General features: G+C 39.7%; 1 protein-coding gene across 6 annotated transcripts in view; it reads left to right on the top strand.

Moving 5' to 3' along the window:
• The window catches only part of LOC138617892 (focal adhesion kinase 1-like), a 60,861-nt gene that overhangs the window by 18,160 nt on the left and 16,468 nt on the right, over positions 1-26,233 (top strand). For 3 of the 6 annotated variants that reach the window (XM_069693240.1, XM_069693236.1, XM_069693241.1), the window contains 23 exons: positions 2,664-2,944; positions 3,038-3,204; positions 5,391-5,478; positions 5,813-5,892; positions 6,095-6,157; positions 6,294-6,348; positions 7,145-7,285; positions 7,723-7,800; positions 8,747-8,854; positions 9,638-9,755; positions 10,180-10,210; positions 10,739-10,809; positions 11,222-11,239; positions 12,035-12,091; positions 14,148-14,168; positions 15,859-15,956; positions 16,234-16,318; positions 16,448-16,548; positions 17,254-17,369; positions 18,160-18,260; positions 18,374-18,463; positions 18,656-18,860; positions 25,681-25,792. In XM_069693240.1, coding sequence (XP_069549341.1) covers positions 2,708-2,944; positions 3,038-3,204; positions 5,391-5,478; positions 5,813-5,892; positions 6,095-6,157; positions 6,294-6,348; positions 7,145-7,285; positions 7,723-7,800; positions 8,747-8,854; positions 9,638-9,755; positions 10,180-10,210; positions 10,739-10,809; positions 11,222-11,239; positions 12,035-12,091; positions 14,148-14,168; positions 15,859-15,956; positions 16,234-16,318; positions 16,448-16,548; positions 17,254-17,369; positions 18,160-18,260; positions 18,374-18,463; positions 18,656-18,860; positions 25,681-25,792 — 2,241 coding nt within the window. In that variant the 5' untranslated portion in view covers positions 2,664-2,707. The remainder of the gene's footprint in view (positions 1-2,663; positions 2,945-3,037; positions 3,205-5,390; positions 5,479-5,812; positions 5,893-6,094; positions 6,158-6,293; positions 6,349-7,144; positions 7,286-7,722; positions 7,801-8,746; positions 8,855-9,637; positions 9,756-10,179; positions 10,211-10,738; positions 10,810-11,221; positions 11,240-12,034; positions 12,092-14,147; positions 14,169-15,858; positions 15,957-16,233; positions 16,319-16,447; positions 16,549-17,253; positions 17,370-18,159; positions 18,261-18,373; positions 18,464-18,655; positions 18,861-25,680; positions 25,793-26,233) is intronic. The other 3 variants (XM_069693238.1, XM_069693237.1, XM_069693239.1) reach the window with 3 other exon arrangements.

The following is a 26,233-nucleotide window of genomic DNA, read 5'->3' on the forward strand; positions in this document are numbered from 1 at the left end:
TGTGGCCATGCAGGAAGGCTCGTCCTAGTCGGATCCACTCGCTCTCCATTGCTATTGTAATTTGCTCGGGAACCTGACATTTTCCCGCACAGCTGATCTTAGAAAAGCAGGTGGATCTTTTTGGTCCTCTGTGTCATTTGCGTCGTGTGACTGACCCAGTGGTCAGACGCCAGTCAGCTTGAGCTGAGCTTATCATGGCAGGTTAGTAACTGGCTAACAGCTTATAAGTTAAGTGTTGCTGGTGGAACTCGCACTTGAAAAATGTTGTTCCTCATTATGTTGATCAATCTTCACACACATAGCACATATCACATATTCTCCTTTTGACTGCATCTATCGAACGGGAACATCTGTACCACGACAGTTCGGATGAATCCACGTACCGCTACATCTCTAGTGTCCAACAACCACTCTAGCAAAATGATGCTAAAGCATACATGCATCCCAAATGTAGATAATAAATGATTGATTCAAAGAATAATATAACTATACTAATAAAAAAGGTCAATAATTACAAGAAAACTGTGAGAATTTTAAGAAATGAACCGTAAGAAGGCCCCATAAATAAAATATAGTACATTGTGTCTGCATAGGCGCAGGAAGTAATCCTGTGTATTGGACTTGTGCACACGCATACACTTTTGATACAGTAGTTTCTTATTAGAGATTGCTGAATCAAGCCATCAGATACATAATGTCCTCCTTTACATTTCTGTTGCAGTCCCCATGTTCATGCCAACACACACACAGGCATGTTTTTCACTTTCTGTCTTGAAGAGGCAACTGTAGTTTAAGCTGTTAAAAATGCTGACTAAACTTTCCCTGAATAAATCTCCATATTTCTGTGTTTGTGTCTTTCTTCCTTTTTTTCTCAGAGGGAAGTATTCAGGCCGTGATCTGAGCACAAGACAGAAAAATGCAGAATATAGTGACATAATGTTCGCAGTAGTGATTTTTTATGAAAATAATCAGACCTTTGAGCTCTGAATAATCTGCACGATGATGCTGCACATCACAATTTTAGACAGGTGTTTAAGAAAACTATTTTGTTGAAGATCACATCCCCAATCCTGTAAATGAGCCATGAAATTAATCTGTCGGATTCGTTTTAGTTGTGTCTCCTTTGTCACCAGTTGACAGCCAGAATTCACAGTCAGCTGAAATCCGTCCTTGTAGTGATGATGACTCAACAAAGCCAGCTGGGATCTCCAGGAAGTGACAGTGTGACACAGGAAGCATCTGGGTGTGTGTCTCGCTCAAGGATAGGATGTGTGAAGATGAGCCTACAGTCGAAGGAGGGGATAAATCAGAAACTTAAAAAGGGCAAATGCGTGAAAGAGAGTCAGAGGCAAGAAGTAAGGATCTGCCTGTGCTGTTGCTTAGTGCTGGTAAATTGCAAATGTTTGCATTTATTAAGCACTGCAGCATTTTTATTGTAGCCTCATACATTAGTCATACAGTAAATGTGAGGCAGGATACACACCTACTTCTAGGCGTTAGAATATAAAACATGTTTTAACTTACATCGTGAAGTTTGGAGCTAGAGACCCTCCAATGTGTCAAATATTGGTATCAGGGTATTGACCAGACAAACTGAGCCACCTTAAATACTGTCTATACATTGGTTCAACTATAACATCTTTTATCACAGCAGGCTACCGTATCAGATTTTAGCACCATAGAAATCCTTTGCCTAATGTTTGCTTGGGTTTTCAGTAATTTCCACTCATTGAGATATATAGATTTGGGATAAAGGCAATGCTGGTATCGGATCTGGAATCGACGTTGGCAGATATCTATCTGATTTGGTATATAGAAATGAAAAAGTCAAATTGTTCACTATAAAGTTGGAAAGGCTTCTGTAACATGAGTCAGAGTTGCTTACAGTCAACACCAGCATGTCAAGAACAATTTACTAATCCACCCACAGCCGACGTCATGATGTCAGGCCAGTTTTTAGGAAACCAGATTTCAGGAGGCCGAAGCTGAGCAGCCATGCAGCCTGGTCAGGGTGGTTGATCGGCACTCCAGAGAGGTTCAGCTGCAAGCTTGTATCTGTTGTACACGTCTACAATACTCTGCATGTTGGACTAGTTTGCTTACAGACTGTCTGAGCAGCTTGCTGTTTAACCTAATGGCTGAGAAAACTGTCCAATTTGTTGATTTAGCGGTTTGCTGCGCAGAACAACTGCAGTATTTACCACTCTTTGGGGATTTATTTATTTAAAGTCGTGTTGTATGTTGAACTGTCAGTCCATTAAATCCATTTACAAGGACTTTGTGTATTGATGGTTTTTATTGACTCATTTGAATCTGACTGACTGAACCCTTCCTCATCACTCGTGCTCAACCACTGGCATATAGCTTGTGCATATAGGTGAATGTTTGGTAGACACATAAACGTGTATTTCCACGCTCTCCCACTGTAGTTATTTGTTGTCTAGTTGTTGTAAATGTTGTGTTGTCAAAGGTAATTTTGCTGAAGACTGAGAGGCTGTGTGAGTGAGTGTTTCACTACCTCAGCTGGTTTGTCAGATTTGTGTTTTAAAAGAATTGAAGAGAGTTGTACATCGACCATTTTTTATTGTTGATTTATCTTTTTCATGAAAGCAGTGTATTGCTCCTTTTGCAAAAAGATAACTTTATCCCCATCTCATTTCCAGAATATGACGGCCAGTTAGCCCCAGCAGGAGCATCTGAGTCAGGCATGGCATCGTCTTCCTACTTGGAGCCCAATCTCAATCACTCCGCAGCGGGTGGTTGTGGGGTTAAATCCCGGTCTGGGATGCCCGGCGGTCCCGGCACCAGTGGGTCTGCTGGAGGACTCGAGCGACCTCCAGGCTCCATGGACCGGGTTCTTAAGATCTTCCATTACTTTGAGACAAACAGTGAACCATGTACCTGGGCGAGTAATATTAGGCATGGAGACGCTACGGATGTCCGGGTAAGACATGCAAACATTTCAAACCTCTCTGGCCCTCTGGTGTTATTATTCCCTTGAATTTCTCTTTGCTCATCCGTCCACTTGTTTCCACAGGGTGTCATCCAGAAGATAGCAGAGATCCACAAATTGCGCTGTGTGTCCTCTTTGGGCCTCCGTCTGACGCATTTGCACTCTGATGCTCTCCACTGGTTACACCCTGACTTGGGCGTGTCTCATGTGAGGGAGAAATATGAGAAACAGCACCCCCAAGAGGAGTGGAGGTAAAGTTACAAGATTTGTTTGGCTCTGTCTGCTCCCACTCCTCATTTCTGCCCTTGTCTCACTTTTACTATTTAGGAGTGTGAGAGAATAATGTTTATGTATCTATAGACTCAGACCAGTGAGCAAGACTAGATGTTATAATCCCTAAAAGATCACTTGTGGTTGACAATTTCTCTGTCTGTAGTTTAGGCCACTTGTGCACTAATAGGCTTGGGTTATACAGGGGGAACCCTCCATCTTTAATGCTATTCTGATATCCAGCAGCAGGTCAAATAAAATGACAACATATTATTCTGCTCAGAGCAGGACAAGAGGTTTATCATTATGATAAACAAATCTATTATGAGGAGTGACTGTAAAAATGTGTTTCTTTGATTTCAGCTGGTCAGATTGAATTCAGTGCACAAGTACATGGTTTGCATGCAATGAGTACTTCATTCTGGCTCTATTATTAAATCACACTATAATTTTCCTTTCATTCGATGCATTTGCCTACCATGCTGTTCTATAGCATTTATCATATTGTTTGAAGGCTGCTCTGTCCGCTTTCAGCCTGCATTCAAACTGCTGGCGCTTGGCCATCTGCACTTGATATTGTTTACATCTCTTCTTACAATTCAGTCCTTTGCCCTGCATTTGATGTGTTGCACCCAAAGTCATTAAAATTGAAATTAATTCAACAAGAACGAGTCGGTCACACTGCTAACCTACAGCGCAGGAGCTCCACCAGTTGTCGCAGCTCTGCCTTGGAGGGCGGCGGAGCTGCAAGCCCACAGGAGTTTCTGCTGTTGCCAAGCTATTGTAGCAGCCCAGGGGATGGACTGACTCTAGCTCATTCTTTTCCTGCTCCCTCGCATGTTTTGTCTCATTCTTTCTGGTGTGTTCGCAGTCACAATTTTTCACTTTGATCCTTTGCTCCATCCTTATTTCTTTCATCTTTCATGTTCTCTGTTTTCTCACAAACACACATCCTCTTCTGTTTTCTGACGGTCTCTTTGTGGTTCATTCATTATAGAATAAGGATGTTTTATTCATTTTGTTTTCAGCCTTGATTTCCTTTGTTATCTAACTACAGTCCTGTAGCATCACAGCAGCTTGGAGTTCACTACTCCTGACCCATTTCTCTTCCTAACAGTCACAGCAATATGTCACTCATAAGATAGCAAGACACGATATGCAGTAATGGCCAATCTGGGTTCTTCTGTGACACAGTTATTGGCAAGTGTAACTGCAGGCATCTCATGATGCGTTATGGTGTTACAAGTTTATCAGTTTCAGTTCACTATCAGCAAAATGTGAAATTGCATTTTACTGCACCACCAGATGTTTTATAATGAGTAGATAAGGCAACGTAAGAGCTCAGATTCAAGCCCGTGTGTTGGTCATTAAAGTGATAAGGAGAAGAGCAGGACACTAATCTATCCTGATCCATTGAAGCTGTTTTGTCTTGGACAGATACAATAAGTAGGAACATTTTCTACTTTCACAGAAAGCAACATTTCTGTTTGGTTTTCATGCAAAACCAAGTTCCCTTTGATGAACTGCAACATGCATCAACATACTGTATTTCTGTAGATATTTTTGCACAATCTCTGAAAAAGATGGAGGATTCTTCTGATCAGGAACAAAAAATGTAAACGCCTTTACTTCCCTAGAATGACCCACTGACAAACATTTAATTAATATGTAGTATGGTGTGTTGTCTGCTCTAATAACTGATGGGCTGCAGGATTTTGTGTGTATTAGCTAGTATGCCACTTTTCCGTGTCATATTTGCCATTCCTGCCTGTCAAATCAGTTTAATGGAAGTTATAAATCACATTATAATGCTTTACATTTGTTAAAAAAAAGGTGCATCTAAGATGTAGGGATTTGTTTTAAAATGAATGCCTTATTGTCAGTTAGTAAATAGCTCTTGGTCGTAATGCTGCAGGTTGTTTAAACAAAAACATTGAACTAAACAGATCCATTTTTGAATGTTAAGATTTTCACTTCTTTCATTTCTTCTGTGCCAAAATGGTGGTTTTGAAATATATTAAAGTCTTTGTTTTTGTTAGCATTATGCATATGCACACTCCTTCTGTTTCACCGGCCCAGCTGGACATTATTGAATAGATGTTACACATTATTACATTACGTGTGCGTGTGTTTGAGTACTTAGTGAAATTATCCCTGTCAATCTCAGGTATGAGTTGCGGATGCGGTACCTTCCTAAAGGTTATCTCAGCCATTTCTCTGAAGACAAACCTTCTCTCAACTACCTCTATCACCAGGTGAGGCCACACAGCAGGAGCGCTGAAAAAGAGGAGACATAAAAGGTGTCCTAAATACTAAACCAACAAAAACAAGTGCATTTGTTTTGGATATCTATAATTAGATGGAATCTGTTTTATTATACATGATTAATTAGTTTCTTTTCCATCTTAATGAGGCATAAATGTCTTGAACTAAATAAAAAAAGATACTTAACTGATACCGCTCACAGTGCTCTTGCAGTGTGTGTGTGACATTTTACATTCACGGCCTTCAGCTTTACCGAGTGTTTGGTAATACCAAAAAGAAATTGATTATAAAAAAAAATTGTGCTGCTCCATTGTCCTTCTCCAGGTAAAGAGTGACTACATGCAACATATAGCAGACCAGGTGGATCAAGATGTTGCACTGAAACTGGGCTGTTTGGAAATAAGGTGAGAAAACACAAGTACACATTTGTCAAACACACACAGTAGCAACGGATGTCTGTCTTAAAGCACCACTCTCGGTCTGTTAGGTTGAATATTATTCCGTTTATTTTACATTTATTAAAGTTTTCCACAATATTTAAGCCAAAAATTCACAATTTGATTCTGTTTGTATGAAATGTGTCTCCTCTGTGTGTGAATTATACAGGAGGTTCTTCAGAGAGATGCCCGGCAACGCCCTTGATAAGAAATCCAACTATGAACTACTCGAGTAAGATTTATATTATTGGATTCACACTGTAGACCATGTTGTCTTGGATTTAAATTTGATATATTTTAGCAAATTGTGTGAAAGTAAATTTGTAACTAAGTAAAGATGACTGTTGTCACACTGTAATGCTTTTTAGGAAAGATGTTGGCTTGAGAAGGTTCTTCCCCAAAAGCCTGCTGGACTCCCTTAAGGTGAGGTTAAAACACTGGAAATATAGCAACCCAGTTCGGGATTTTTATGTCCCTGATTAACTATTCCATGGTCACCCACTGCTAAGAGATGTCACGATCATTCAGTTTTAGTTAAGAAGTAATTGTCATACAAATAATTGCAATTAGCAATTTCTCTGTCTTTTCCTGTTTATTTTACTTAAATTTCCATCTTTTAGCTGCAAATCTGACAGATTGCTGCCTCCGGATTATTGTACTCTTATTTTTTTATTTTGCTTAAAACCAAAATGTTTTCACAAATGTATTGTGGTGTTTGGCTTTGTTACAGAGTCGTTAATGTCCATGTCAATTGATGCTCATGTATATACAATTGGAAAATCGAAAAATGAGAAGTTTACCACCTCGAGATAAAACAGTTGGTGCTGCTAATTTTCCACTCATGACAATAAATAATAAACCACAGCAGAAAGAAGGTGCAAAGAAATGATGTCATCAAAAGAGTGACAGTCATACCTCAAACAGTGGCAACAATGATGGAAATATATTCGGTTTATTTCATCCTGCTGTTTTTATGCAGTTCAATGCAAACAATTCTGATAATTATGCAAAATTATCAGCTGAAATATTTGCGATTAGGTGATTAAGTAATCATTTTGACATCATCCATTGCCTAATAACAGAAGTGTCAAAAGCAAAAATTATTTCAAACTCTTGCTTTGGGTTGTGGCTGAGTTACAGCTGACTCTAAACCAACTTTCTACCAGAAAGACTTAATTCTTCTTGGTTTTTTTTTCTCCTTCTCCCTGCTCTCTGTCAGGCAAAGGCTCTTCGTAAGCAGATCCAGCAGACCTTCAAGCAGTTTGCTAACCTCAATGACGAGCAGAGCATCCACAAGTTCTTTGAGATACTCTCTCCCATCTACCGCTTTGACAAGGAGTGCTTCAAATGTGCTTTAGGGGTAGGATGTCTCTGAAGTCATAGAGATCCTGTTGCATGTGTAGTCCATTCATACGTAGTCTACACCTGGACATTCAGTCCAAGTCATGGGGTGGGAGCCTGTTCAGCATGCACAAAGTAGAACATGTTTAAAGTGGAGTGTCCTTTTTTTGTAAATAATAATTATAGTTTTGTTCCACAGTCCTACTTAGTATCAGTATTGTTCTTATGCTGTTCTTCACAGCTTTGTATAATTACCATCATTTACACAGTGCAAACTTTAATCTGTTCTGGAGGACATTTAATGTCAAAAGTATTGAGAGCACGAGCATGAGAATAATGGAATTGTTTTAGTCTTTAATATTTCAGTGTTACTTTTTTGCCAGTACTATGTTGAGTTATTAAAGCAGATGCCTTGATGGGATATGACATATCCTGTCTTTCTCTCTCCCCCTCCAGTGTAGTTGGGTAATATCAGTAGAGTTGGCTATCGGACCGGAGGAAGGAATCAGCTACCTCACAGATAAGGGCTCAACGGTGAGTATGCACACAGGGCAATGTGCGCAGTCCGGTATTTTTTCTGATCTTAAGACTTTCAACACTGCTGTATATTGCGGGCTTTTAATTGGGAGGACATTGTGGCAATCCACCATACTGCCCTCTACTGGTTGGGCCTGTCCAGTCGTCATATTTTCAGACTAATTCGTCTTGGTGTCCAAATCCAGAGTGGACAAAATCCCCCCGACTAATTTTTTCACTGTTGGTATCGTTCTCTCTCCTGTTTGTCTCCATACATACACTCAAACCTGGATTCATCAATAAATAGAACTTTTTTCCTTCATCCACTGAGAAATACTGGTATGTCTTAGTAAACCCTCAGAGTTTGGTCTTGTTTCACTGCTGAAAAGTGGTTTAGAGATCCCTACTTGTCCTTTGAGATCACTACTAGAAGACCTCCTTTTGACAGTACTTTTGCTGATTGGAGTTTTGAGTTATTTATTTAGCAGATTCTGTTTGTGACATAGTTTTCTATCTCATTTAACAAAGTTTGATGTATTGATGTTTTGATCATATGATTGATCTTCACGGTGTTGTAGAGTGTTTTGCTGCCCCCCAGTAGAAACCATCAGTCTAACCGGGATTTGATGCTGAGAAAGACCCTCTTTGCTTTGAAAATCAGGGTGTGACTTCTTACACTTTTACTTAGTTCTAATGTTTCACACTATAACAATACTACTTAGTCAGAAATGTTCTTTTGGAAACCTGAGGCAAAGTCATATTTCAAGTTGACTTCCAGCCCCTTGAAGTTGACTTATTCTGGATTTGAAAGACTCTGATGAGTCCCAGAAGTAGAAAGTAGGTTTCTTAATAATTATATTCTGGTTTACATTAAAAAGTGACGTTTTTTATGATGTGTTGTCTATACTGTACATTATACAGGATTTATAATACCTCTGCTCTGTGTATCTGTTTGTCTTTGCAGCCCACACACTTAGCTAACTTTAATCAGGTCCAGTCCATCCAGTACTCTGCTTTGGAAGAGAAGGACAGGAAAGGCATGTTGCAGCTGAACGTAGCCGGAGCTCCAGAGGTAGAAATACACACCCTGTATCCTCTTCACTTGGCCTTTTCTGTTTCATCAATCATTAAACCAGGGATTCATGTGGATATTGTGCTTTCATTCCAGAGCCTTATATGCTCATCTAAAACATACATTACAAAATCACATTGCACCTATGCAGAGGTTGTGTTTTTGCTTTTGTTGGCTTGAAATGATATCAGATTTGAAGCTCTTGTCTGTTTCTTTCTATTTGGTAAAAAGCAAAATAATTGCTTATATGTGTAACAAACACAAAATACTCTATCCTACTTTTTAAACATTTTATTTTAGGTTGTTTTACCGCAAAGGACAAATGCAGTGAAGAGATAGTGGGGGAAAAGGAAACAACATTTGGGAGTGTGAAGGCGCTGTTGTATCTGTTCTTGAGTGTCAGAGTGGGCGTGTGTTCACAGCAGGACAGTACTAATGGAAAAGCGTGTGTGCATCATTACTACAGTATCTGTATAGGAGTGTGTGTGTGTGTGTGTGTGTGTGTGTGTGTGTGTGTGTGTGTGTGTGTGTGTGTGTGTGTGCGCACGCGCGAATGCGTGTGCACGCACTGGTTGTAGACATAATAAAGCTGTCATTGTGTCACTGAAGCAATCCTCTGTCCCACTCATACACTAATCCTTCTGTGTGTGTGTGTGTGTGTGTGTGTGTGTGTGTGTGTGTGTGTGTGTGTGTGTGTGTGTGTGTGTGTGTGTGTGTGTGTGTGTGTGTGTGTGTGTGTGCGCGTGCGTGTGTGTATGCGTGTGTGTGTGTGTGTGTGTATAGCCCCTTACTGTCACCACGGCATTGCTGACTACGGCAGAAAACATGGCTGACTTGATTGACGGTTACTGCCGTCTTGTCTCCTCGGCGGCTCACTCCTTCATTGTCAGAGTCCACAAAGGTAGGAGGCACATCTTCTCTGACATTATAACTACACTCTTATACCCTCGTGTTGTTTTATTCACTATACGGTCAGATGTTTATATTTTAGGGTCTTTTGCAGCATCGGCGTGTCAAGGTTGTGCACAGCTAAATGATGATCCTGATAATTTTTGTGTTGTGTATTTGGTGGCAGTAAAAAAAAAAAAAAATCACCTCACACCATGAATAGTTTTCCAGTCTGAAACTGCTGTCAGTTGTCTTTCAAACTGTAGTCAAGTCGGATCGTGGCTCATGAGGCTCTATGATTGTCACTTTGAATAACCAGCCTGGTTCGGAGCTAGTCTTCTCTAAAAATAGCCCTGGCTGAAAAGAACGGTGCTTTGGCTCTAACATGAAGCCAGTCTGCTATGTGTTTAATTCATGTGTTCGTTTTGTCTCTCCAGAGGGAGACAGAGCTCTGCCTTCTATACCAAAGTAAGTCAACTAATTCCACTCACGCATATTAGGAGCTGTACAAAGTAAAAATCAAGTGTCTTTTGAAACATTCAAGGTGTAGCCAAGGGTCTGGTGATGGATAAGAAAACATTCTCCAATTTCTTTGCTTCTACTTGTCTTGTGTTTTGTTTTTATTTATTGGTTTCACACATTTTCTTTTGAGGACAATGTAATAATTAACCTAAAGCATGTCAGTTTTTATTGTATGGTGACTTCAGTTGTTTTTTTCTGACTTTGTGGCTAAAATCTAGAGCAACATCTTGATCCCTGTAAAAAGTTAAGCTCTTGACTTGCTCATATAGTGAATGCAAACATTCCTTATAAAACATAGATGCACATTTTGGTTCTTGTTTTTATCATGTTTGACACTGGAAAGCAGCACACATGACAGGATGTGGGAGGATCTTCCATGTCTCTGGTCACTACTGTCTTCATAGCTGCAAACAGAGGTTCATTCTGAATACTAGCCAAATCATAATAAAAAATATTGTCTTGTCTCTGTTCCAGAGTTTCAAATCATGAGAAGCGGATGGAAAAACGGATGGAAGGAGTTCGGACCCGAGCTGTTTGTGTCTCAGGTACAAATCCCTGTCTCGTTTTCCTCTTTGTCAATTGGTCTGTTGCACTTCTGTCCGTGTGCTTTTCTGTCCTCTGCTCTAAATGTCATGAATGACAGCGACTGCTAAGAGTGAGATAAAGGGTTCATAGATGTGTCCTCTATAAAGCCCCATCTGTGTATGCAGTGGAGAGTCCTTGTCTGGCCAGATGTCCTCGTGGAGAGCTTTAGTCACTGTCACTCTGTCTCTGCTCTGACTGTCTACTGACCTCTGACTAACTCATATTCACATAGCTTGAAATTAAAATGACCTTGAGTAAAGTATGAAATTATTAAACAATATATGTGACCCTTATCATTTCTACCTTATTAACAGTAAAACTAATGCTTCTCTCCTCTGTGTTTGTGTTTCATGCTGTATGTGGCTGCTGCAGGTCACATTAGCGGCGATGGTAAACAACATTCTTTCTGTAAAACGTCCTTAATTTGTAACAATGGAATTCCTGCTGTGTCTACATTTAGCTTCCTGTGTGTGTGTGTGTGTGCGCGCGTGTGTGTGCGCGTGTGTGCGCGTGTGTGTGTGTGCGCGTGTGTGTGTGTGTGTGCGTGTGCGTGCGTGTGTGTGTGTGTGTGTGTGTGTGTGTGTGTGTGTGTGTGTGTGTGTGTGTGTGTGTGTGTGTGTGTGTGTGTATCTCTGTTTGCAACTGGTGTTATCCATGACTCAATCTGTTTTTCTTCGGCTTGTTTCTCTGGAAAGAAAAAAACCTTTCCATCCCTGCCCTTTCCTTATCTCTGCCTCTCTATCTCCCTCTACATTATACTAGACTGTCTCATTCCTTGTGTCCAGCTCTTCTGTAGCACGTGAACATTTTCATGGTTTTGTATGTGTTTGGAGTCGGTATGGTGACGGTCTTTTGGAAAGGTACTTCTGTCTGATGATTGTGTGTTTTGGTTACTGGTGCAATTTTCCCTCCATGTCTATATGAGGGTGTACTCACAAACAAATTTTGTTTGTGTTATATGGAAGCTTTTATAAGTAGAGACTTGGAGTATAATTGCATTCATATTTTTTGTTGATACTAAACATTTTGTACTTCACCTTTTGATTCCTGCTGTGTCAGAGACGGTTGCTTTCAAGTCAGTTTCAGATGTGACCTTGTTGTCAGCTCTCTTTCTTTTTTGTCACCACCTGAGCCTTAATGTTTCTTGCCTCTCTTCCCCCTCCCGTCTTTGTCCTGGGTCTGCAGAAACAGACGACTATGCTGAGATCATAGATGAGGAGGACACCTACACAATGCCTTCAAGTAAGTCGACAGATACACACAAACATAAAATGTTGTGGGCAGCTAATGCGACAACGGGTGAAACAAAGTGACATCGGGACCTCGTCGGACTCCATGTAGCATACTGTGTGGGCGCACAAAGCTTAGTTCACGTTTGTGTATGTGAGAACGTTGGTGTGGTGATTGATAGAGGATTAAAGGTCCTCTGGAGACGTGTGTGTGTGTGTGTGTGTGTGTGTGTGTGTGTGTGTGTGTGTGTGTGTGTGTGTGTGTGTGTGTGTGTGTGTGTGTGTGTGTGTGTGTGTGAGAGAGAGAGAGAGAGAGAGAGAGAGAGAGTGAGTGTGGTGGTACTGTCGACCCACAGTTTTAAGGTTTGTTTGTCTGTGCAGTTGCAAGATTTTACTTTAATCTTATTCTTCTTAGTATTACCTTGACTATATCTGAGTAGGGGGCCAGTAATTATTTCCTAACATCAGATAATGGTGTATTTAAGAACATTAAAGTCACGTGTCAGAGCAGATTCATCAGTTTGAAGCTGAAGACTGTAAATTTACCTCAAATTCAGACGTACCATTTAGTGCACCTAAAAATATTTCACTGACTGATATAAAGTGAAAATATCATCTGCTAACTACAGTAAGTACCGTGATTAACAGTTTGTTATTGATATTTCAGCTCTTTTTAAAGGTGAATAAAAGGATGACTGATGTTTGAATGAATCTATATTTTCCGTCGTCACATGCAGTCATATTATTTAAAAGGGGAAGTCACTTGAACCGCATATTGTGTGCATTGTTACGCCTGCAAACTATTTATTTCAGTGAGCTGTCACAAGATTTGGAAGCTTCCTCTGATTCTTTTGACACATTTTCTGCACATTGCCTGAATTATAGCGTTTCATGTTTCAAATCACTGTATCCTACTGATCACTCCCAGTGATCAGTGTTTATATTTACTCTACTTTTTAGAGTGTGACATCAGTGTAGATGTTTGTCTGGTCTCATGTATAATACTTATAGGCTGAACGTCCCCTTTCATTATTACCTAAAAAATAAAAATCATCTTTTATGATATTTATATAACAGATAAGAGATTAAACATGAGGAGGGCCTGCTGTGCTGCTGTTGCTGCAGATAGTGCCTGTTCTCCAGGTTTAGGACTGTTGTTCATATCAAGCTCACTGCAGTGCTAAGTGGTGATGCTAAATAGGCAACATTGAGAGGCAGCGGAGATGGGCGATGTCACCACAACACGTCGGGTGGGAAATGGAGCCCGGACGATAAGTCAAAATGTTTCGCTACATTTTGACAAAGTGACCCGTTTAAACTGTCACAAAATGTTGCCTGGGTATCATAAGTACATGCATATGCATAAGTATCCATGCAACCAAACCCCAACATGGCTTTGCTTTTTGCCCATTCATAAATTATAGCCTTTACTTCAGTCTTCTGGACTTTGAGTTGTAAACACACTTAAAGACTCGCATAGAGTAGACGACTGGTTACTCACATTAAAAAGTACAAAAAAAGTCATTGCCGTATACCATGCTGTTTCGTGGTTTGTTTAACACATTGCATTACTACCGCTGATATGCAAACAAGGGAGGCAGAAGAGATCCAGTGTGCACTAACCAGGTGGCCTTTTTTTGAAGGTGAAGTTCAGCTGTTCATGTCGATACTGAGCAGCTTCAGGGTGTCGATGACTGTTTTGGTTGTGTTAACAGCAGGTTTCCTAGTAATTGACCATTTGGTGTTTAAGTTGTGGTTGCCTCGTAAAACACATCCGTTTCAAACTGTCACACTACCAAGTGGTGACCAATGGTGTGTGTCTTTGTCGCTTCAACTAACAAAACACAATGAAATTCTCTGAATTCCTTCAAGCAAGTTATTTTATATAATAAAAATGACCCTGTATAGTTATGGACCCTAACCCATCTGCATCACTGTCACAATCACAATTACTGCTGTTGTTCAAGTAACATAATTGACATAATTAACAAAGACTGCAGCAACAATTCCTGGCTCTCTGTACTCACAGCTAGTTATTTCTGTCTCTTATCACTAACCCGTTTCCCCAGAATACTATGGACTAGATCAAGGTAATGATTGGAGCGTACCATAACTCTGGTTGTACTGTGATGACACTGATTGGTGGTTGTTGTGATCCTTTTTACGTTTGCTTGCAACTGTAAAATAAAACTCAGACTTTATTTCTGTATTGTACCCTGTTGATTTGACCCCCCTCTGTTCATGTTTGATGTGCTGTCGGTTTTTGCTGAACTGTTGGTAGCTTCAGAACTGAGTCCCAGTTGTTGGACATTGATCTTGTGTCTTTTACGTGGTAAAGAGAAAAAGGTGAAACGAATATTTACATCATTCCAAATAAATCAATAGTAACGCAAGCAGTCTGCAGCTGTAAAACCTATTTACTGCTGAAAGTAACAACAATGTGGCAACAGTTCAAAACCATTTTTATATCATTTAACCAGGCATGTTGACTCAGAGCATGTTCTTTTTTTATAACTCTGGCCTCGAGGAGGAAGTGCAGTGAGAGGGAAGGTTTTAAATAAATACATACGTTTATTTACTGAAACATTTTGAACCCTAACCACTAACAAACAGGGCAGTCCCACTTCATTATTTAACCATAACGTTGGATTTCTTTTAAAAGCTCAAGCTACATGGGCGACATTTCGGGGCAGAGCAGGCAGGCATTAATTATGGCCAAATGTACAGTTTTGATACTGTATGTTGCAGCTTATTTCCATTTTCAGACAATCCCTGCTACAGAGGTTTTACTGCCTGACATCGTTGTCTCTAAAAGTCGCACATGTGCTGGACATTTGGACAGCTGTCTTTATTATAAGAGAGAAGTCGGAGATTTCTGTAAATGGACTCATGTATGTTATGTTCATGTGATTATTACATGGACCAAGTCAGGTCAACAGTGTCAGGCAGAGCAAACCACCAGCTTTGAACAGCCTGCGTTTCACAGACCATTTGATTCCTGCTTTATTCAGACAAAATAATAAGAATGGCTCACTTTCACAAGCCTCACTTGACAAAATAAAATCCAGAAGAATATTTACTGACTATAGTAACTTGGTTGTACATTTGTTTTGGACAGCTCAGCTCTTATATTAGCCTGTGTGCTTTTAAATTCTGCCTGTTTGGTTTTAATATTTTACAAATCACCTGACTTTATCCATTTTACATTTGAATTTACATAAAGATTCATGTTCATATATACATTAAGTGTTATTGGCTGTTCGTCTGTGTTACGTGGCATGTGTCGCTGTGGTTTGCTGATGCTTTTGTTGCATGCTGTTGACAGTGATGATTGGTTTAAAACCAAGCTTGTCAGAGGTCGCAGTCAGGACATTTTAAATATATCAGATTTCCCACCTTCCCATGATATCTTTGAGTTTGATGTGGGGCCTGAGATGAATGGTTTCATATGTGTACAGATTTAAGTGAATTTAAAAAAAAAGGAGATAATCCACAGGTTCAGTTGTAAACGTCTTCTGCATTTAAAGGCAGAGATAAACACATTGGAAAGTGCTCTGACAAACTTGGTAAATGCAGGGCTTATGTATGAGTATTGAGATGTGTATTTGATCTGAACGTCTACTCTGTTTGTCTCTGTGTGTGTGTGTGTGTGTGTGTGTGTGTGTGTGTGTGTGTGTGTGTGTGTGTGTGTGTGTGTGTGTGTGTGTGTGTGTGTGTGTGTGTGTGTGTGTGTGTGTGTGTGTGTGTGTTTTCATGTTTACGTATATATTGTGGATCTAGCACGGGACTATGAGATTCAGCGAGATCGTATTGAGTTGGGACGCTGCATAGGTGAGGGTCAGTTTGGAGACGTCCACCAAGGAGTGTACATCAGCCCGGTAGGTACCAGGTTGCCTCCGTATTATACACACACACACACACACACACACACACACACACACACACACACACACACACACACACACACACACACACACACACACACACACACACACACACACACACACACACACACACACACACACACACACACACACACACACACACACACACACACACACACGCACGTACCTTCTTCACTAGGTACACTGCACAGTATTTGTTATACTACGATGTTGACTCTGATTCTGTTTTGGGTCTATTAACTTCTTTCAGGAGAACCCAGCTCTGTCTGTGGCAGTGAAGACGTGTAAAAACTCAACGTCAGATAGCGTCAGGGAAAAATTCCTCCAAGAAGCACGTAAGTTCCTTGTGTTTGTCACGTGTAACCTCTCAGAAATTACTCATCCTCAGAAGTCTGCAGAGGAATACGCTGCTGGTAAAGAACAACCACGTGTGCTTTTTGACCCCCCTGTTTTTTCCCCTGCAGTGACCATGCGTCAGTTTGATCATGCTCACATTGTGAAGCTGATGGGAGTCATCACTGACAATCCAGTCTGGATCATCATGGAGCTCTGCACACTTGGAGAGGTACGACAACAGTAAGAATTTGCAATTTAGTAGCTGTTAAGTTAACATGAAGGTGTGCATGTGTTAAAAGACCTTTAAATTAATTGTTGACAGTATACTCTACACACATAGCATACATATCATCATAGAGTCAAGCATAAATACAACATACAAAATAGTCACATACATACACATTTACTGTTCATTCCAACACATATACATACTAGATTACATACATGCAGTACAAGTACGACATGAGGCTCATTGTTTTCAGTATTTATCTACCAAATTCGGAATTTAATGAGTGATTAGATTTTCAAAATGATCAATTCAAATGTCTAAGTGTAAATCATTTGATAAAAACACAATTTAGTTCAAAAACTTTTGACTGTTTGCTTAGTACATGATTTTGAATGTCTGCAACATAATCAATACCTCATTTCTGCTTCCCAGTTAATGTTTCTCGTTGGATTAGTAAAGCTTGCTGAGCTTTGTTGTCTGTAAACTGTGCTGTTTGTTGTTTGGTTGGGAGCCACAAGGATGAAAACTGAGAGGAAAATCTGACTTTTGATATTCATCTGTGAACATTTTTTATTTAACTGAATTAAATTTGTTCTAACAAACAATTTGTAAAATCTTTATGTTGTATTCCTGCTTGGTGCTTGTTTTATCCAAATGTATATGGGACTTTTGTTGCTCTCTCTGATATCTCTCTGTTCTCCATAGTTGAGGTCATTTCTCCAGGTGAGGAAATACAGTCTCGACCTGGCCTCTCTCATCCTGTACTCCTCCCAACTCAGCACAGCACTGGCATATCTGGAGAGCAAACGCTTTGTACACAGGTATGAAGGAGTGTATCCTAATGCCACGATTTTAGCTTCTTTTTTTTTTTTTTTTTTAAAGCAAACTGAAGAGTCTGGCTGTTAATTTAATTTTTTTTTATTTGATCATTTATGTATTTTAGTTGGTTTTACTTCTTCGTTTATCCTTTTAGTCTATTGAGGTTATTTTAAAGTTGGTATTTTTTATTCTCTGTTTTAGTATTTTTTTTAAACTTTTATCCTGCCTCGGATGTTTCCTCATCACAGATCTGTGTAATCTATAGCATTTCTTGGATTCCTGTTGTTGCTCCTATTTTATTAAATCCTTTATAAATAAAGGAGTCATTTATTGATTTGCACATAAACGGGGAGGGGATGAGGGAAGGCGTTTATGTGGTGGGATGCTGTTTTTATTTTTTTATTGTAAAGTACTTCGTGTTACATTTTATTTGTACGATGTAGTTGTATACAAATAAAGTCTGATTGATTGGCAGTACAGCAAAATATTCCAAATCAATACAGTATATATTATAACAACTTTGCAATAATATTATATGTGGCTGTCTTTTACAGATTCGTCAGTCTGTTTACCAAATAATTATTATTTACAAACCTTCTTTTTTTTTTTTTTTATAATAACAGGGCAGTCAGATGTGAAAGATTATTATTTGATGGCAAAATAACCAAAGCACGGTGTTGCCACCTACTGGAAAGAATTTTACAAAGAACAGGGATGTTTTGTGGAAATTAAAATATCCTGATTTTGGGGGAATATTGCCAGTGTGTCTTATAACTGTTTTTTCCTCTTCAGGGACATCGCAGCGCGAAATGTGTTGGTCTCCACAGCCGACTGCGTAAAGTTGGGAGACTTTGGTTTGTCACGATACATGGAAGATAGCTCTTATTATAAAGGTAGGTAAAAATAAATACACACTCCACCATCTTTGTCTAATTTTCTTTGTTTGGTCACTTCGAGGGAAGCTCCAATATTGTTCATAAATAATTTCCTCATTTCTGTTTTTCAGCATCTAAAGGTAAATTGCCAATTAAGTGGATGGCTCCAGAATCCATCAACTTCAGACGATTTACTACAGCCAGTGATGTCTGGATGTTTGGTAAGTTGAAGCCTTTGTCGTCTTCTTTTTTTTTTCCATTGTCGTGTCACTTATATTTTTCAAGTTTATTCTTCTGAAGCAGGAGATTTTTTTATTTCAAGTCTTTTACTCTTCATTCGGAGCCTTTGTTTTAAGAGCCAGTCGGTGTCTGTCTTATTCTGATTACGTTTTATGTTGTCTTTCCTTCCGCAGGCGTCTGCATGTGGGAGATTCTGATGTACGGCGTCAAGCCTTTCCAGGGTGTGAAGAACAATGACGTCATTGGCAGGATAGAGAACGGCGAGCGTCTGGCTATGCCCCCTCAGTGCCCCCCTACTCTCTACAGCTTAATGACAAAGTGTTGGTCGTACGATCCCAGCAAGAGGCCGCGCTTTACCGAATTGAAAACGCAACTGAGGTACTTCACGGAGTGTGAATCGAGAGTGCATGTGGGTCGCTTTGCATGTGGATTCTGAGCAGAGAGGTTTGAAATAACCTCGGTAGAAGAAAGGTTAAATTATCATTACTATATACTTCATGCATATGGTTTTACTTCAGCTGAAGTAAAACATGCATGTTCATGGCATGTTCATTAGGTCACATTTAGTAAATTGACTCGTTAAACATAAAACAGCTCACTTCAATGTCATGAGTAACATTGATACTAGTTACAGTAACATTTGATGTCATTTGAGGGTTTTTTTCATCATTGTAAATCCCAATGCATGTTTCTTTACTACTTTCCAATCAGTATTGTAGATAAAGAAACATGCCATGGTTAAAGTTTCCCAGGTGAAGTGTTTTCATACACCATCCTGCAGGTGTCACTCTGTGTCTGTATTAATCACAGTAATGTCACAAAGAGTGGAACACAGAAAGAGACATGATATATACTGTGGTCTTCTACTTTGCCTGGTGGTTCAACATCAGACCGGGAAACAATATCAAAGACATGATCAGGCCAGACAGGCGGGTAACCAGGACAGTCGGGACCTACATATTTGATTAAGAGCCATCAATATAAAGTTAGTTCTGTAGATAACATTGATGATATTTCAAATTTTAAATATTAAAACTACTGCTTTTAATTTGAAGTTCTTGACAGTGACAACATCTCTGTCCATGTTTACTCCTCATTAGAGTCATGTAGTGAACAGTGTAGTCTCTTACTATTTGGACATGTGAGGTTAAACAGGCTCTCATTCTTAACAGTGTTCAAGACTTTTCACATCCGTACTTTGTAAACAGAGTATAATTTATCGCAGTCTTTACTAATATGCAGGAACACAGAGCCTAAACAAAACTGTCCCTACACTTAACAGACTACACTGCACCTCCTGTTTGGGCTGATGACATTATGGTTGGCATGGTAACAGATGTGATGATGATGATGATGACAGAGGTAGATCAAATGAGAAACTTCAGCCACACCTTGCTTCCTTGTTAAATGATACATCATTGCCTTGTTACTACCTTTGCCTGGAGAGACCTTATCTATCAAGACACAACAATCCGGTCATGTTGCGATCAGATAAGGCAGAGCCAGACATCATTGTTCTTGATCATTTAAAAACCTGCTGAGTAAGCCCCAGAGTAACATATCACTGTAAAGATGAAGGTTCTAATGTATTAATGAGTCAGATAACATCCTCTGAATAACAGATTGGTTGTGAAAAGTTTTGTCAGATGCTGAGAGTTTCATTCACAAGTTAGGCAACTCAAGCAAAAATGTTTTCATGCAAATCCCCAAAACATCACGGTGTCAGTCATCATTATCAGGTGCCATCAAAGAAAGAAATTGCCTTTATAAACCTGACATGTTTTATGATTTATGTCAGCCAAGTGTGTGTTTATACTTCATGCTAATCACAGGATGCTAACAACCAAAGTGGCATCATCTGCACTCAGATTATAATTTTGCTCCAGCATGCGTTCAGACAAACAGCTACACCAACAAGTTAAATTTTGCTAATAAGATACAGTATGTTCAAGCGTTAGTGTGCATGATAAGACATCATGCTCTCTTTTCTGTAACAGAACTGAGACTCTTGTTAGGACACAGATACATTATTAGATTAAATCTGAAACCCTCCTTTCTCTCACCAATGTTTTCTTTCTTCTTTGTGGTAGACAGTAGAGGTCTGGTAAAGGCAGAGCTCTTCCCAGCTACTATTACTCAACAAATCCTAGGATTTCAGACATGAACAGACCTGCAGTTTTTTGGAAGTGATGGTTGAGCATCGCCCCTGATGGGAAATGAAAACAATGGGGAATGAGTTTACCACTAAAACTCTGCAGTCTAAACAGATAATGAGTCTTATATGTGACACAGACTTTACATGATTTTAAGCAGTAATTTAGATAAAGGCAGCATCTGAACATCAGATAATCCACCAGTACACCACTGGACCTTCTGGTAATCAGTGTTCTTCCAGTTTATTTTCCTTTTATTTCTTATACATGACAGTAGCATTCCAGGTGTCATCTGGCTCATTATCATGCACACAGTTGGCCTAGATGAATTTGAACCTAATTCATTAATGGCCAGGAATGATGCTGCAGATTTGAGCGCAGTTGCATGTGCCAAAGATATTTCCCCTTCACATCCAAGGGGAAAACTTAAACGCTTAAAGTTACATCTACTTGAACGTTTAAGCATAACTTTAAGCTGCTTATTTAAATTTGCTGTCTGTTAAAGCTGATGCATGTAAGTGCAACTATCACCAAACATTAATGAAGAATTATGTATCTCTTTGCTCCTGGCTAAAGACTGAATTTACTTGGAGAGATATCCTGTATGATAGTTTGTGTATTTTATTTTATTTTAAATCGCACTGTTGCAACACGACATGTTTTCTTCACAAATGCATGTACACAAGCGGAACAACGCAGCAGCAGAAGCGTAGCAAGATACCACCATTGTTTCCTTCAACATCCTTAAACATTCACTCTTGACACTGTTTTTCTCTGTTACACAGAAACAGAGAAATAAGAGTGCATATTTAACTCCTGTAGTTTTATGAGTTTGCTTAAAACCAGCATGACTCATACCTGGAATTCCAACTCCAATCTCTGTGTCAGCTTTCTGGTTTCTCCCTCAAATTCTGCTCCTTTTACGCTCCCTTTTTCCTCCTCCACTTCTTACATTTCAACGTTTCATTGTGTCCATGAAATCTCGCTGTCTTAGTTTTTGGCTGCCTTGAATTACAGACCTTCACATCGTGGAGGTCCGCTCATTAGTGTGACACATGTACTGCATGTTTGTGGTTGTAGGTTTTAACTGGCTGAAAACAACGTGTGGAAAAGTGTGTGTGTGTGTGTGTGTGTGTGTGTGTGTGTGTGTGTGTGTGTGTGTGTGTGTGTGTGTGTGTGTGTGTGTGTGTGTGTGTGTGTGTGTGTGTGTGTGTGTGTGTGTGTGTGTGTGTGTGTGTGGGCACTAAGCTGACAAAATTAACATTTTCTTTTAATTGACAATTGTATCTTAGCATGACAGAGAGCTAAGGAACCCTCAATGGGCCTCATGCAGTGTCTTGGATACCAAGTCAATATTGACCATGTTCACTGTGGTCACTGGCTATTAATAGGAGAAAGTCATGCCATATAATGTTATACTATTTGGTTTACTTTCGGTCTGGCTGGTTTTTATATCTTAATATCAATTATAGGTCTTTCCTGCCAAATATGCAACTCTCTACTACAGTTTTCCTGGACGCTGAACTAACGCGCGTGTGTGCGTGTGGGTGTGTGTGTGCGTGTGGTGTGTGTGTGTGTGTGTGTGTGTGTGTGTGTGTGTGTGTGTGTGTGTGTGTGTGTGTGTGTGTGTGTGTGTGTGTGTGTGTGTGTTTACACAGTGGGCAGCTGCCAGGAGCTGCAGCTTTCCAAATAACAGAGAGAGAGAGAGAGAGAGAGAGAGAGAGAACTGAGTCAGAAAAAAAGAGGGAAAAATCCCAAGCAGAACTACTGTTGTGTTGGACTCCCATGGTCAAGGTAGCCTACAAAGACTCCTAATGCTCAGATCCTGATAGTGTATGTATGCTGGAGGACTGTAGCCCGGAGTCTGCCAAGGTGTGATTCACCTGCAACAGAGCATATTTCTGTCATCCTGCCAGCAGATGTAAACTTTATCTATTTATTATCTGCTGATGTTATTTATGTTGACCTTCAGTAGCGTATCAGTGCTGAGTGTTGCTGGCGAATCATCCTTCTAGTACCTTTTGTGGATAAACTTTTGTGCTTCTGGAGTGGTCTTGTGTTAAGGTAAAGTACGGTCTCTCTTTTACATGCCTTTCTCTTTCATTGGACTTTTCTCAATAGTTGTGGTGTCAGCGTATCAGCGACTGTAGTGATCTGAATTCAGTGGACGTTACTGCTCCTCTGTGTCAGTCTGAATTTTGGAGCCGCCTGCCTTTAGGGTACCTCTGACATGGTTTGTTCTTTGGTCTCCCTCCTTTAATGCTCTTCAACAGGGTGGATACTTGCAGCCACGAGTTTCAGTCTGATTGAAAGCCTCGCTGTGGTCTGTCTGTGTTTCAGCCGCATCTTTTCAACATTCTATCGAGATTACTGGGTTTTCTCCCCAAAGACGTGCATAAAATCATTGACTGTTAAATTTCCTTTTAAATTTACTACTCTTTTCTTTGAAAAATAAGACGATAGATAATTATTGTTTAATTTATATATATTTGAAAGTTGGCAAGAAAACACTTAGTCTGCCTTCAGCAGTGAGGAGTAACTCTTTTTTTTTTTGTCAACAACTTCGACTGTGGATTATCATCATTGAGATCAGTTGTATCGCACACTTTTTTCTTTTTCTTTTTACAGTAATCCTAAAAATGTATTCTTTACTGCTGCCTTTGGGATAAATCTAAGGATGAGAGAAATGAGTAGATAGTTTACATCCAGTTGTGCTGCTCAGTGGTCATTAGTTGTGGTCTTACTGTAACTGGGCAGCTCTCAGGTAAGAACTACGTAAGAGTAAAGCGGGGCCCAGCCTGAGTAAATATACAAAGGCTTTGTTATTCCAGGTGGTGGTGTGGTCTATGTGGGTAGGACACAGTGTGTGTTGATGATGCCAGGTGCTGATAATATCCTCATCACACATATTCATACGTGATGTAATTTACTGTTGCACTATGAAGCAAGATTGGCAAATTGATCGGTGACTGGCCGACTTTGTATTTCTGATGAACTGCCTGGTTGAATAAGCCTTAAAGTACATGCCAGGGAAAGAAAATTACAAAACACTTACGCTGTTATAAGCCTTTATGAGCAGTAAGAAGCCCTTTTTGTTATTTTGAGACAAATCATTGTGTATTTTAATCTTGTCTATAATATGACTGTTATTAACACTAATTCGAATGAAATGGGGAAAAAGTTCTCCTGCAGACAAGAACTTTTAGAATAAATGTGAAACACACTCACAGGTCCTTAAAATAAATAGCTAAAAAAAAATGAAAATTGAAAGTGAAAAATTGTGTTGCCAAGATGATTAGGTCAGGATCGATAAACCGGCAATACCAATTATCACAATGAAATCTTGATGATACATTTTTATCATATGTTAGGCTGAGAAAAGGTTAAAAACAAATGTAGTGTTAAGCCTAATTAATTAAAAGAATACATTTTAATTATTGATAATCAAGTTATTCATCATCTGTTCCCAGCAGTTTAAGGCACAGTTCAATGTGTCTTATTTGAGTGGACATTTTCAGTATGTGTTGATACGGTTGTACGGATGAGTGTGAACGTGTGTTGTGATGGAAAGGAAGAGCAGACTGACTCGAACAGGTGCGAGGACACACAAACACTCGGCAGGAGACAACAGAACAGGAGGGTAATGATGTTACTAGAAATAGCTCTTATCCGTGTTGTGGGAGTAGAAAGAGTGCGTGACTGTGGTGAACGTTTGTATGCTGGATTGTCCGACAGTTCAGTTTTGTGGAAGCCAGACGCGTCCTCAGAAACAGCTACCTCCTCTGGGATTTTGAGTTTGGTTTGGTTTAGCAGCCGTTTTCCCAGGGAACAGGTCAGTAAACTCAGGGTGGTATCTGTGGCTACACGAGACCTAAAAATGTTCAGTTTGGGGCGTGGGATGTTGCTCAACTTTAACCATAAATTATTCCATTTGTTCTTAAGCAATATTACGCGGAGATTTACGTGTTTATTTGCTGTAACAGTTTGCCTGAAAACACGGCAAAGAAATTATATCAGTAGTTAGTGTGAATGTGGAGTACAGTTGGAACAAATTTTGTGTTTTCTAAGACAAAAATATTGAATTCCAATAAGCTGTGGCATCACAACACAACAGCAGACATCCCAGTAAAGTGGACAGAGACGTTCAGTTTTTGTTTTTCAATCATCTAAAGCCAAAAATGTTGACACTTGACATTTTTTTATTACTATAACTAGCGCACTGAATAATACTGTAAAATTATTTGAGTGTTCAGGGATGAACTGTGGAGGTAAGAAGAGGCAGCAATACGATATTTCCTAACAAAATGGAATTAGATTTTCTTCTGATTGAAGTAGTTTGTGTTCTCATAGTCTGTACAAACAGGGCGTGAGGAATGATATGCATGAGGTTTTAGTGGGTGCACAGCCTACTGCAATGAAACTCTGACGCAGAGAACAATGTGTGCAAGTTAATGGTGTTGTCGGCGAGTTTTCATACATACAGCAGGAGGTAGAAAAGCACTTAAGGAGCCTGTTTGCTTGTGAAAAAAAAGAACCAAAAAAACCTACAGTTTGGGACGACCCTGACACGAGGGAATCGTTTGTGTAAGGGCATGCGTTTATATGAGTTTACTTGTGTGCACATTGGGTACTTGAAATTTAAAGTACAAAACCTTGTTGTTTCATGTTTCAGTAAGTGCCTTTCAAAATGGGACCTGACAGAAAATGAGGCACAAGATCGAAGTCGCATTTTACTTTCTTTAAGACATAAAACAAATCGTTTTCTCTTGCTTTCTTTCTTTGTGAAGTGATATTTTATACCAGTATTTTATTTCTAACCGGTTCTAACCTCAGCAGAGAAGGACATCATTCTCATCCGAGTTCATTTCAGTCATCCATATTATATCTTTCCGAAAAACATCCCAGGAACTGCTGTAACACAATAATGTGTGAAAACGTATACAGTCTAAATCGTTAATAATGCGATATCTTCATTTCCCTTTTTGTACTGGCGGCTGTGACGGTACCCGTGTCTTTTTTTGTTACATGATGGTTTTTGTTTCCAGCACTATATTAGAGGAGGAGAAACTCCAGCAGAAGGAGAGGAACAGGATGGAGATGAGGAGGCAGGTCACGGTTTCTTGGGACTCAGGAGGGTTGGATGAAGCACCACCAAAAGTAAGACATGACTACACCACATGTGTTTGTGTGTCTGTGTTTGCAGAGAGACACCCTGATCATTGCAAGTCTCATCCAGCTAAGATTACAGCCTCTTTGATATTCTTCCATGTGGAGTTTGTGTTACATTTCTGTTGTCTAGTTTGTTGCACTACACATGACTGTATGTATGTGGCCACCAATAACATGAAGGCTTGAGAGTGAAAGCTCTCAGTGTTATTGGAAACGTGTTTGATAATTAATGTTTCCTTTGTGCCACCTATTGAAAATGTAAAGGTTCGGGGGTTAGGGTTAAATAACAGCTGAGGTCAAGACAAACAGATGTGAAGGGGTTTAATCTCTGAAATACAGGCTTTTCAAGCAGGAGTGTAATTTCTGTGTTAGTATCATACCATAGGAAGAAATGCCCTCACACAACAGGAAGTGGTTCTTCAGGTGCAA

This window comes from Brachyistius frenatus, unplaced genomic scaffold (genome assembly GCF_029030835.1).
Source record: "Brachyistius frenatus isolate BFR_SWC_R1_liver_20210118 unplaced genomic scaffold, ASM2903083v1 Contig_14, whole genome shotgun sequence".
NCBI classification, from domain to species: domain Eukaryota; kingdom Metazoa; phylum Chordata; class Actinopteri; family Embiotocidae; genus Brachyistius; species Brachyistius frenatus.